Source organism: Crinia signifera, chromosome 5 (genome assembly GCF_055691185.1).
Source record: "Crinia signifera chromosome 5, ASM5569118v1, whole genome shotgun sequence".
NCBI lineage: Eukaryota > Metazoa > Chordata > Amphibia > Anura > Myobatrachidae > Crinia > Crinia signifera.
In genome coordinates, this window is record NC_139221.1 from 60,572,275 (window position 1) to 60,586,587 (window position 14,313).

Here is a 14,313-nt window from a genome sequence, read left to right on the forward strand (position 1 = left end):
TGGCAAAGTGATTTTTATAAAAAAAAAATAGTTTTTTCCCTTTTTCTTTAACACCACTTGTAAGTGTACACTGGAGGGCCATGGGAGTTCTGTGCCCCTGTGTTTTTAAAGGCAACATCATCTATAGATGACGTTGTTCATGGGGAACTAGCTCTGGAGAGGTTGGCTTTTTAAGGCTTGATACATATATAGAATGCGGCAAACCTCCAAAAACTTTAGTTTTGACATTTTACACTTAGTACATCCCGTCTGAAGTACTAATGAATGAACTTGTTACTACATATATGGATGGACTTGTTACTACATATATTATGTGTATAAACTGAAATACTCACATCAGAATAAATCCTTGTTCCGAAAACTCGAGCGTAGTGTGGACTTGCTTGTGCACAATTACGTGGACAGTACAATCTGAGAAAGCAAATACAATAGTAAAATGAAATGTCATGTGAACGATATGATATACTGACACATCAACCATCCACATTCATTGCAGTTACTGACATTTCTAAATTAAAATGGCATTCATTGAAATTATTATTATTAATCTTTATATTTGTCCATGGTGCTGTATATTTTCTAAATGACAAAGGATAACCATAACACAAATAAACCAAATTCAGTAGGATAGAGACTCACTAAGGCCTGACAAGCAGTGATGGGTGACACAGGGGTGAGAGTAGGGAGCAATCAGGTGAGAGTAGGGACCATTCAGCATTCAATGAACCTATAAACTGGCTGAACAGATACAGTAGGATTAGAATCACCGTCCAATCAGCGTCCGGCCGGTTTTTATTTTCAAATTCAGCAGCGCCGGCAAATAGCGCTACAAGCTCACAGCCGCCGCTGGCCTCCCCCAACTGCACGGACCCCGCTGCCCGCCACTAGCCGCATGGAACCCACTGCCCGCCGCAGGACCGGCTGCCCGCCCCCCACCGCACAGACTGGCAGACACTTCCGGATCAGACCGACACATCACGGGTGCTAAAAAGCGCCCGCAATGTTTCACTGATGGGTCCGATCTGACAGATTGAACCTGCAGCAGGTTCAATCTGTAGGGTCCGACCCGATGCGCACGGGACCGCGCACTCGGTCGGGTGAGGTGTCAAACACAACCGATTTGGGCCAATTTCTCGTCACGATTCTTTTGGATCGGGCAAAATCGTCCCAAATCGGACAAGTGTATGGGGACCTTAAGATGTAGGAGTGATAGGTGGTCATGGTGAAGAGAGCTGGAGGGAGAGTAGTCAGGAATTAGTTTTCTCTACATGGGTTTCTTCCAGATGATCCGGTTTCCTCACACATTAGCTTTCCTGTGTCCATGTGATAAGGGGAATGTAACAGCCACTGGGGTACTCATTGATGTCAATTATTAAATATTCTCTATGACATGCAAACTATCATGCAGGCGCTATATAAATGAACATTAATGATACAATCTTGCTACACTGTTTTTTTTTTGTACTATATATTTCAACAATTTATTAAACCAAGAGCATATATGATAAACACAAACTATAAATAATCTTGTATGATTTGACATTTTTGTTTCAGTTGTTTCTATGTAAAATATTAAGCACTATAGAAGGCAAACTATGTCCTCAAGGGCCCCTAACAATATATATTTACCAGCCTATTTGTGAATCTTTTAAAATGTAACATTTAGTACTGATTATGGGCGAGATGTACTAACCCTGGGGTAGCCAACTCCAGTCCTCGAGAGCTACCAACAGTTCACGTTTTCCAGCTCACCTCACAGACACACAGGTGCACTCATTACTGACTAACACATTTTAAAAGATCCACAGGTGGAGCTATAATTACTTCACTTGTACTTCTGTGAGGAGACCTGGAAAACGTTAACTGTTGGTAGCTCTCAAGGACTGGAGTTGGCTACCCCTGTACTAAGCTTTAAAAAGTGATAAAATGATGAATGATAAACCTCCAACCACTTACATGTCACTTTTCAAACACAGCCTTTGACCTATTTATTTTATTTATTTATTAACAGTTTCTTATATAGCGCATACATATTCCGCAGCGCTTTACAGAGAATATTTCAACATTCACATCAGTCCCTGCCCCAAAGGAGCTTACAATCTATATTCCCTACCACATGTACATGCACACACACACACATTCTAATGTTAATTTTTTTGGAAGCCAACTGACCTACCAGTATATTTTTGGATTGTGGGAGGAAACCATAGTACCTGGAGGAAACCCACGCAAGCACGGGGAGAATATACAAACTCTGCACAGTTAGAGCCATAGTGGGGATTGAACCCATGACCTCAGCGCTGTGAGGCAGTAATGCTAACCATTACAACATCCGTATGAGCTGATTGGCTGGTTGATTATCACTTTACATTTTATCATTTTTCAAGCTTTGTACTTCTGGCCCTCTACCTGCTAGAAAACTTGAAATGTACGGAGTGCTTGAGGACCAAGTTTGGCCACACCTCTCTTTTTGTAGAGATGTCCATTTTCACTGTGAAATCATGTACAGTATCTAGGGCTGAGGGACTGAGATCCACATCATGAACAAATAAAGTATTTGAAATTTGGTTTTAAAGGCCACTGTTTTGCAGAGAATGTTGGAACTGTCATCAATGCAGCTTGAATACGATGAGTAAAATTTGCTAAGAAGGGAATTCTAAATTCTAAATAAGAAGTCGAATCTGATTGGTTGCTATGGGAACGCCACCTCTTCAATAGAACTCCCATCTAAGTAAATTTACCCCGATGTGTTTAGTATTTGGAAAAACAGAACATTGGCCCTTATTAAGGCCCTTATTCTGATCGGTGTGGATATATCCGCGTGCGTTCGGGCCGCCGATGTTTTGTGTCTGCGCATGTGCAGAGGCGTCTCTGCGCATGTGCGAGCGGGGCGTACGGCCAAATCCCGCATGATATGTGAACACTCCGAACAGGGGGTGGAGAGGGGCGTGAAGGGCTATTTGGGCTCATTACCATATGCATACGCCCCGCGTTTCATGGGAGTTCCCATGAAAACGCTGGGCGTACGTATGGTAATGCGGCCGTGACGCACGTGTAGGGGGCGGACATATGACATCGCCGGATGTCAGCTGCCCGCCCAGATCCCTGCTTTTGCACGGAGAAATGTTCGTGTGGTCTGAGGTTGCGGGTGCTGGTGGAGCACTCGGTTCTGCATTCGATGGTCTGCGACCATCGAATGATGGGGGAGGTTCCCTTAGATGGAGGAGGCGTATTCCGTGAAAAATACACGTGCGGTCCGTTCGGCCAGCTTCTTACCGCATACGGACGGAGTTGGCGATCCGTATGGAAGGCGGGGTTTCGCACGCACGGTCCTGGCCGCATAATCGGCTCCGGCCGCACCGATCAGAATAAGGGCCTAAGATCTGATTGCAGTACACATGTGTTTGGAAAATGGGCAAAACCATTTGCACTGCAGGTGGGGCAGATGTAACATGTGCAGAGAGAGTTAGATTTGTGTGAGTTATTTTGTTTCTGTGTAGGGTAACTACTGGCTGCATTATATTTACACTGCAATTTAGATTTCAGTTTCAACACACCCCACCCAAATGTAACTCTTTCTGCACATGTTAGATCTGCCCCACCTGCAGTGCACATGGTTTTGCCCATTTTTCCAAACAAATTTGTACTGCCATCAGATCTGAATATGGCCAATGTACAGAATGTTAGACACACTGTGATTGAGAGTGTACAGTATCTAACAAAACGACATTTCTAGGCATACACTTCCTCTTGTGTATTACAGTATATGCATTCAGAGTTGGCCCTTTTCTCTATTCTCTATTATCAAACTGTGCGTCCTGACCCCAAAGTGGGTCCCGACCTTCTCAGCATGGGGTCGCGACTCCATGTTGCTGATCATCAGGCTGATGACTTTTCTAATCTCAGTCAGTGATTCAAGGAGTCTGAAAAAGTCTGTTATTTTAGACTCCTCACATTATTTTGTACCTCCACAATGCTGCCGTGTATGTGCTGTCTGTTGACTACACATGTGATGTGATGACCTTCTGTAGTAACTTGCTGGGGTCCTGTAATCATTTTTATTGTCTGATGGGGTCCCAGCGCAAAATAGTTTGAGGACCCCTGATCTAAATAATATATGTATATCTCTGTTAAAGTTACAATGAGTATTACACACTAATCAGTTCCCATTTGCTATTTCTAGATGTATAATGTATTTCATTTTAGATATTTTTCTAGATATATGTATTTTATCATAGATTTTTCACTAGCCGTTCTCAAACATAAAAAATACAGACTTGCTCACCCTGTTTAACATTTAAAGGAAGTGGATCGTAGCAATTACCTACAGCAGAATATAATTGCCTTGGGAATTCAACTTTTGAACGTAAAATGCTTAAATTGCATGTGTGTATTTTAAGTCAATTTTGCTTTGTACAGCAACATGTCAATTTTCTTAAAGGAAATTCAGAGCATGAACCGCAAATGTAGTTTGTATAGAGTATATCGGGTTACTTAATTTGAAACATCATTTAACAGTGAACTGGGCGATATAGCCTGAGGCAAAATAGCATGTATGTAGGAGGGAATTTTAGTTGAAATACAAATATAAAGTGGAAAATGTTGGACAAATTTATTGCCATTGTCTAGCCAATGCAGTAAGTGTTCTTCTTGTATAATGTGAATAATAACATATAACCCCATAACTAAGTTTAACTTCCAATTCAATGGTTAACTGAATGACTTGCTGTTGAATGACTGTAAACAAAGGAGGTTGTAGACAAAACCACAGTTTAAAGTGCATAGTTTTGATTCAACCGACATGCGTAGTACAATTCTGTCAAAGCGCCATCTAGTGGCAGCAAAACGTATTCCCGGAAATGTCTGGTATTACCTAAAGAATCAATTTGTATTATATGAATGAAGTTATATATGTTAGTATAATCTTAACAACTCTGTATAATAACAGTTTAAAATTCTTAAATTAAAGAATTTGGAGCTTTTCCACTCTGCCACAAAGGATTGCTAAAATTAGTGTTAGAAATACAAAGTGAAAGCTTTAATAAGTTTTGTACTATAATTTTAATGTTCCCTTTATGTTGTGGGGCATAAATGTTGGGCAGGCGGAACATTGCAATGAAAAAGAAAATCCCCAGCAAAATAAATATACTGACACAGATCTTAAAAAATGGAAAAAAAACATATTTTGAAAACATTGGGCGGGATGTACTGCAGTGCAAGAGGTTGTACCGGTTCCCTGCTTAACTCAGAATTTTTTTAAAGGGGCAATCATTTACAAGGCAAGATTTTGCCATGTACGTATATCCACATAGCAGCGCATGGTGTTTAAACCCTGAACTCTTTCCTATACGTGACTGCCCGTTTAAAAACCCTCCTAGTACGGGCAGCACACCATACATTAAAGTATATCCAGCCCATTAACTCCATCCACTCTCCACGTAGCAGTCATAGTACTGATTAAATTACACTTGCAGATTTATAAATTACATTACCCAGAATTCTATGTAATAATAGGCTAAGGCTGCTCCTCAATTCTATGTGGAGAATTCAAGTATTTTGAGTGCTGTCAGCCACCATATGGTGTCGATGGAACAAAAGAGAGGGGGGGGGGGGTGGTATGTATAAAATGAAAAATGTGGTAAAAAAACAGCATATTCATATGTATCAACGCGGGGCCGCCACGTTTCCGACAGAGAGGGTAACGTGTGCTTTTTCTGGCATTACTCTATTAAAGCCCATGGGCTTCTTTTCGCATCCCCCTCCCCCCGCACCAGACCTCGCACTGGACCTCGCTACCCATGCCATCCCACCCTCACAGCCTCCTGCTGTGCTGCCCTGTGACCTCCTCCTCCCTAGCAGTGGTACTTCCCCTTCTGGGTGCAGGGAAAGGAGGAGCCCGCTAGTCCCTGCAGCCGTCTGCAGCAGGAGGCTCCCAGGCATAGGCAGCGAGAGGGACCCATGAGCACCCTCTCACCCAGCGCCGGTGGCTTTGCAAAGGGAAGCTCTTTTCGCAATTGCTTAGTACATCCCGCCCAGAGACAGAGAGGGGACACAGCCAATATAGTGAAGTAAAGCCATTTGGTAAATAAAACAGCTGTAAATCAGAGGCAATGACAGCATGCAGAACACATCTTTAACATAACACTGATTATTTCCTCCTTGGAATTCCTAATGATGTAATTCATTAATTATCTCTCAATCTAAGCATAGAACACCCTTCCTGAAAGCATTCCCACACAGAAACCTACATGTCTACTGATGTAATAGTCCCCATTTACAGGTTAGAAATCAGGTTCTTACACTTAAGTTAAATTCTGGACTTTTTAATCCAATAATCCACCTGATAAAAGCTCACAAATATGGAAAATAACAGCTGATTAATGTTATATATTTAGAAAATGCAAATCTAACATATTGCTTCATGGTACATATTTATAACCGCTGCCACTATCCCCAGTGGCATAGCCAGGGCTACCCCCCCCCCCCCCCCGGAACTCTGCAGCCTGCAGAGTGCCGAGCCCTACTGTGTCCTAGGCTCGGCGCTCTGCAGGCTGCACTGTGTATCGTGCGTGCCTGGCTGGGGGAAGCGATGTGCGGCCACGGGGGTGGGGAGTGCCACTGTGGGCAGCTGTTTAAAGGATTTATTGCCGGCTGAATGTGGAGCATGTTGCACAGTGGACAGTTGCGCGTCAGAGCAGTACAGTATGCCAGTTTTTAGTACAGCTACTCTGCTTACATTCAACAAGGAATTTGTAATTCCAAACTTGTACATTTCTACAATACTAACATAGCTTAATTACAAGACAAATGAAAAATATACACTGGAACTCACCTGGGACAATGTGAAGCTGGAGATTGGAACGGACACATCTGTTCCACTGTTGTTTCACATGTCACCGCCTGAACTACAGAAACAAGTGGGATATGTAATGTACCATATTTATATGGGATAACTTAGACAGAGCATAGAGCTTATACTGAATGAAAATACTTACATGATACTTTGGAGACTGTAAAAGAATTAGCAGACTGGTATTTGCTGTTGGGTAAAGAAATTCAGGTTTATAAGGTTGCCACAGTACTTGCAGACAGAATAAACTACATTTTTAACTGCAGGTTTGGTCAATGTGATGTCACATGGACTGAAAAGATTATATATAGTATCGGAAGGAAGACTACTATCCTAGATTGTTTATAGAATTATGTGGTAATAATACTAGTTAGAGAAATAACGCTAAGGGGGTTATTCTGGTTCACCCACAAGGGCAAATTCACTCTTTAATGGACAAAACCATGTGCAGATGTAACTTGTGCAGAGAGAATTCGATTTGGGTGAGGGGGTGTACTTTAAACTGATATCTATATTGCAGTGTAAAAATAAAGCAGCCAGTATTTACCCTGCACAGAAACAAAATAATGCCCAAATCAGAATCAGCTTTATTGGCCAGGTATACTTGCGTATATGGCACGACTAGACAATCCGCAGATCAACCCGACCCACCCTGGGAGTGCCCCCTCCGCGATTTGCGGATCCAGACTTCGACTGGACTACTGATTACATATTTGTGGGGACTCTCTATGCACATGTTAAATCAGCCCCACCTGCAGTTCACATGGTTTTGTCCATTAGAGAATGAACTTTGCATGTGAACCAGAATAACCCCCTAACTATATTAATAGGATTTGCACAGTATCTCCCGAATGGTAATCTATCGTATTAACTTTATATTGAGAAAGGAACAAAGGGTAAACATTTTATAGAAAAACCTCTATGGGGCATATACATCAAGGCTTGGAGTTGGATATGGTAGAGAGAGATACAGTACTATCCAATAAGCTCCTGCTATTTTTTGAGTAAGGCAGTTAGGAGCTGAATAAAAAGTACTTTATCGCTCACCACTGAATCAATCTCCAAGTTTTGATGCATATGCCAGAGAGTCTTAAGCTTGGTACACACCAAGACGATGTTAGTTATTAGTTTGCGGTCAAATCAGAATGACATACTGTATAGGGCATTTATGTGCGCACAATATGTGAAATGTTGCATGTGTCTTTATTTATGCTAATGGTGAACGGAATTGTGATCTTCAATCCGTCATTAGATCATTCTGTTGTGTACTCAGGATCTGATATGTCAGCATATCACATAGTGTGTATCCAGCTACACAGACTATGGGGCAAATGTAGTCTGGGATCTGCATGCACCAGCACTATGACGGTAAGATAGATTTAAAATAGTTTCAAGAGGCAAACAGATTTAAGGCAAGACCAGGGGCTTTCCCCTTGAACTAATTGCTGCATTAAATCTTGTGGCTGTTCCGGCAAAGTCATGCTGGTGAACAGAACTGCCGGCCAATATATGTGGGTCTGTGTATCAGTATAGAATCAATATTAATCATGTCTATCATTCATTATGTGCCCTTTTTATTTATGCACAGAAGGATACTGTGTCACATGGGGGCTCTGATTCGCACACATCACCTGTTGCATCTCCAGCTGTGAATGTAGGCGTGTAACTGGGAGGTAATGGGGCTAAGTTTAGCAAGGCTGTGTGGATGGAGTTGCAGACTGTGCATTGTTGTGAGTACACAGAGATGTAAGTAGTATTTTTATTGTATAAATTGCAAATACAAACTGTGACCTCAGTGGTGTAAGTTTGTTCCATTTGCCCGGAGGCAAGATATATGTTGGTGCCCCCCCAAACACACACACATACACAACACAACCCAATAAAACCTTATATAAAAAATATATTTCTGTTAAGAAATATAGATAGATAACACATATATCTCTCAGAACTCAGCCACAGAAGCAATATCGTTGGCTTTTAAATAACTGATTTATACTTGCAGGGGGAGGAAAGGTGCCCCCTTGAGAGCAGGAGCCCGGCGGCAGATGACTCCATTGCCTCCCAGAGTTCTGCCTCTGTGTGACCTCATGAAGAAAATGTTATGTAACATCTTTATTGTACAACTTGCAATTCAATCATGCAATTATTACTACATGAAGAAAATAATGAGAAAATTAATGCAAATGTTTTACTATTGTTCAATTCTATTTTTTATTGTAAATTCTCCTTTTATTGCAATAAAAACATTTTTCGAAAAATAAATAATGAATGGCCATATCCCTTGTTACAGTTTTGAGTCTTGATAGAACAACTTACCCAATTGATTGGACACCATTTCTGTAGGATTTAATAAAATAATTTTTTCTCCCTTGCCTTGTAACATCTACCCATCCACCTTCATTGTCTATTATGCCAGAGTGAATAGCTGCTCGGCAAATGCTTGATTGCTGGAACAGGAAAAAAGAAATATTTTATTGACTTTGTAATCCAATAAACTGACAATATTTTCACTAAGATCAAATCAAGGGTCTATTCACTACGGGGGTTATTCAATAGGGTAGTCCGACTGTCGGAATGTACTGACGGTCGGAATCCCGGGCTGTTTTCACTTGATCCAACAGTAACTCAACGGTTGGAATTCAATGTTCCAGATGTCGAGTGTCGGAAAGTCTGTGGATCGGTGAAAACGGTCAGAGGTCGCGCTGTGCAGGTCGGACTACCCATACCCACTCCAGACTGCAGGCCAGGGATCGGGAACTCCTGAGCAGCGTCTGAGTGCTCGCTCAGACGCTGCCCGGCATTAGATATGTGCATGCACATCTAATCCCGGAAATTAGAAGGTCCAATCCCAGGATTCAAATCCTGAGGTATTTTAGGCCAAATCCTAGGATCCCGCCGATCCCGATGCTGGGATTGGCCACCCTAGAGCCCATATTTCCCCTGTCGGGAAATATCGGCACATATTGAATATGCCCCTGAACATTGGAAAGGTAACGTAGATGGAGATAAAGTATCAGCTAATAAGCTCTTGACTATCATGTTACAGGCTGTGTTTGAAAAATTACAGAAGCTGGTTGGTTGGTTCTTTATCTCCATTCACTTTATCTCTCTCCATGGCTTAATAAATAGACCCACAAATCCTTAGAAATGTTTTACTCAATATCGCAGTGGTAGGTTCACATGTGGCACTACAGCTGCTGTGGAATAACATATCCCAGCATGCCCAGCTACAGTTACATCCTGCTGTAACTTTGGCAAGGCATGCTGGAAGGTGTATTTCCACAGGTAGCCTACAGCTGACCTACCATTTGATTCAATGCTATTTTATGTGCAACATTTAGACATTAATACTTACCATTTCATAATGTACAGTTCCTATCACTTTGGCAGTACCCTCCAGACAACCAGCTGAACATTCATATCTAGAAATGTAAATAGTATGTGTAAAATATAGGAGTAATATTATAGCAATATCATATTTGACAGAAAACCATTGCCCTGATATACAGATGGGGTCGTTCTCTCCCTTGCCACCAGCGTGACAGATTTCAGTATTTGACGGCTGCTGGCGGAAGGCGGGCCAGCGGACGTGGACGCGCAAGCGTCATACACGCTGGCACGTCCATTGCCGAGAATGGGCTGCGCAAGTGTCCCATCTGCCAGCTGGCAATAGCGCTGGATGGGGGCCCGCGCTATGTGACCCGCTCAGATAAGAGCAGCTCTGTCTGTAGCTGTAAAAATGCAATGGAATAATGGCATGCCTGCTCTAGCAAGCTGATGTCAAGTTTATAAAACAAGCGTTGGAAAACATAAAAGCTCCACACTGTGAACCACACACTGATTTACGGCCTCCATTTTAGCATATTTTGGTTTACAATAAATCACTCAATCATGAAGATATTTGTTTGTGCTCAAGGTTTTAACAAAGCTACAGAAAATCGTGTATATAGTGTATAGCAGGATTGGCACCTACTGTATATATACAGCATGTTTCCTAGTGACTATGGTTCAGCACACAAAATGGCTGCCTTCGCTAGAGACAAGTAGATCAGTTCACGCTACCAAATCCACGCTATTCATCCCTAATCAGCAGTACGTAAAAAGTAAATTAATAGGAACCATGTCATGTTTCAGCATTTTATAGGTTACAAAAGTTGGAATTTACTATAAAATAAGCCATTATATAGATATGTTCTCCTCCCAGGAACATAACCAAAGGTACTGTATGGTTAACAACTAAATGTTTAAAATATTAACAACATCAGCACCACATACATCCACAATAATAGTAAATAATAATATTCGTAAATTTGAAATAAAACAAAATAACTTTTTCTAAATAAGATTATACATAAAACAGAAAGGGGTGACTATTACCTGTTACATGTTGTGCCTTTACATTGGTCCCTCAGTCGTATATCACATGACACTATTTGGGCTGTAAATTACAATAGTATCACAATGATTATCTATTGTATAAACAATATATTCAATGTAGTAACATCATTCAAACACACTTTTCATCGCATATGCAAATACAATGTTATCTAAAAACAAAACATTTTTTATTTGCCTGACACTTCATCCCCCAACCACCAGGACAGGAAAACTTCCCTGTGTCGCACTTGAAAAATTATGGTTACTGGGCCGACGACCTGAAATAGCCGAGATTCTGTGGACACACTAAATGTACTGTGGATGACCTACAAAAGTTAATAATAATAATAATAATAATAATAATAATAATGCTGACTTACACATTTGCTCTGTACTGACAACTTCATTGCTATCATAGCCAACCGTCCTGGTAGAAGATGTTGGGGAGTGGGTTCTTGCTCTGCTTTGTGAAGTGGTGTCAAGAGCCTTTGTCCGTTGTCTCTCAATTTCATTGGTCTCTTCTTCCGGTTCAGGGATAGGATAGTGCAAATTTGTACCATCTGTCGATGGCAATATAAAACTGAATGAGGATGTGCAGCAAAAATATCCAACATGTGCAAAATACTGCTACGTATACACGTTCACTTTACATGTATTTTCAGAATAAGTCTCGACTGAGATTGTTTGCTATACTTGTATGCTGGTAAAGGGCCCAGAAGTATATTCTATACACTCAAATGACCTTGTTTGATCTCTAGGAAAAGGCCTAGTAAGACCAGTAATAAGCATCTTCCCTATACGGCTGCCAAAAGTGTAAATCTCATCCTAATTACTAGTTGTGGTTTAAAGAGAAGCCTGGTTCACTGGAGACTGAGGTGAGACCACCAAACTATTTCTCCAGGGGATATCAAGATGGCCATTAATTCTCATGTCAGGAGGCATGACTCCAATGCTGAAAGGTCTCACAAAATATGGACTATTCAGTATGAAGGCACAGAAATATCAGATACACGGCTCTTTCACAGCTACAGGTAAATATTATTATCCACCGCTGAGTGCCAAGCTATTTAGGAAAACAATACCCTGCAGGTTATTTTTAAAATCTGGATATTAAATTAAACAACTTACACAGTACAGTATGCATATTTATTTTACACAAAATTCCTCATTACCCACTGCTTTAGACATTTGTACAGGAATACTAAATCAACCTTTTTTTTTTGTAGTAAACTAAACTCATTGCTTCATATAAATGTCTAAAAAATAAGTGCTCAGTACAGATCGATGTAACTACTTGTGTGGTGTGTAATCCCCAGTTTTTGTTAACTCTCATGTGTGAATGGGTTTGACACCCCAATCCTCCCCTCATGTGCCTGGAATAAGCAGCAAGGGGAACAACCACTCCCAATAGCCACCACCTCCTTCAGCAGCTTCCTCCCTTCTAGCAGCCCCCCCCCCCCCCCCCCCACACTCCCAGAAATTAGGGGGAGCTGGAAGCTGCAGAGACCACTGGATAGGCCGGAACACACAGGTTAGTATACAACTTTTTTCTGCCAAACATGTTTTTGATCACAATTGGATAACAATTGGATAACGTTGATATTGGGAGCACACCTACCCACGGTAAGCCAGAATTTTTTTGTAGCCAAAACCTTTCAACCAATTGACTATGCCCCTTATGGTCTTATGTGGGACTTTAACAGAAATGTTTCACAATTAATTTTTCTTGATTCTAGATTTTCCTACAGTATGTGAATATTAAAAATATCTATAAAAAAAATGGAGTGAAACGTTTCTATACAGAGTTTCGAACTGATTCAAATGACTGAAATGAAATCTCCACATTTTATATATTTTGCTGCTAAGAACATTGGGGGCAGGAAGTAATGTGAACCGAGTATGGCAGCTATGTGGGATCCCACCCAGACTTGGAATTTTTTTTAAAGGGGCATCCGGCACCCACATATTGAGTTAGGAAGGTGTAGCCTTGAATATTTGTCAGATCTTAAAACATCAAAGATTCTACCTTCTCTGACTTATGCCCCACACACACGGGGCAATGGGGTATAAACACAGAGCAATTAGTACTTTATTTCTAAGAGATCTAGTCAGATCGCTTAGAAATAGGGCTACGATCGCCCCGTGTGTATGTCGCATTACTTTTAATGCCCCCCCAGTATTACTTTACTATTTACTTAAGGTCTTAAAATGTGTCCCGGTACTTCTCTTGCCCATAATAATTACACTGCATACTGTACTTTACCTCTGAAACAAAGATTCTCCCTGCAACCTCCTCCATAACTGGGTGGGCAAGCCGAGCAAGGGCGGCCATGTTTGTAGGGAGCATGCCCCCACCAATTACCCCTGTAATAAGTAAATATTACAATTAAATTGTGCTCACATGATTATATTGTTTTACTATACAAAAGACAACAATGAATGAACAGCTGCTTAATCTTCAATATAAATAAAATAAGAAATGTTGCTGTATCTTTTTTTTTTCTGCACATGTACCTGGGGCACCTCAGAAAAGAGTGGTTGCAGCAGCATTCATGCACAGATCATAGCAAGGGGGCAATGGGTAGTAAGCATAGGTGACCCAGCTTGAGCATATGTCAGGTCACCTTACTATAGTGATGGTGGGGTAGCAAATGTAGCAGTACAAAATGGTAACAGGCAGTCAGACAGAGGTGACCCAGCACATGCATATGCCCTGGGCTCCTCTGATTGGCTGCTGCTGGTGATGGGGGTGGCAATAACAGGGAGAATGCTGAGAGACAGCTGTCCACTGCTCTTCTACCCTAGCAAGCTTTTGTAAAGTGAAATGGAAAACATACAGTATTATTCATTAAAGAGTAAAAGAGAAAGTTGCACCATATGCTTGTGCTTTACGGAATACTGCCTACGTTGGGGGTAGGTTATACAGGGTGGGGGGTTATGGGGCAGGTTTGCTTTTGGGATTTCCTTTTCATTTTTTATTTTGGGTAGTTAGGCGAATATGTTTTATTTTAGGGAACTTTCGACACTACACAATATAATACGGGAGATTCTGATTGAACAGGAAGATACTGTTTACTCTAGTGTGC

The 14,313-nt window shown here is 41.3% G+C and overlaps 1 protein-coding gene across 3 annotated transcripts in view; it reads right to left on the reverse strand.

The window, feature by feature from the left end:
- The window catches only part of CRISPLD1 (cysteine rich secretory protein LCCL domain containing 1), a 96,017-nt gene that overhangs the window by 33,068 nt on the left and 48,636 nt on the right, over window positions 1–14,313 (reverse strand). For all 3 annotated transcript variants that reach the window (XM_083187305.1, XM_083187304.1, XM_083187306.1), the window contains 8 exons: window positions 13,491–13,591; window positions 11,608–11,787; window positions 11,228–11,288; window positions 10,206–10,272; window positions 9,167–9,297; window positions 6,996–7,039; window positions 6,833–6,905; window positions 336–411 (listed from right to left, as the gene is read on the reverse strand). In XM_083187305.1, the coding sequence (XP_083043431.1) occupies window positions 336–411; window positions 6,833–6,905; window positions 6,996–7,039; window positions 9,167–9,297; window positions 10,206–10,272; window positions 11,228–11,288; window positions 11,608–11,787; window positions 13,491–13,591 (733 nt within the window). The remainder of the gene's footprint in view (window positions 1–335; window positions 412–6,832; window positions 6,906–6,995; window positions 7,040–9,166; window positions 9,298–10,205; window positions 10,273–11,227; window positions 11,289–11,607; window positions 11,788–13,490; window positions 13,592–14,313) is intronic.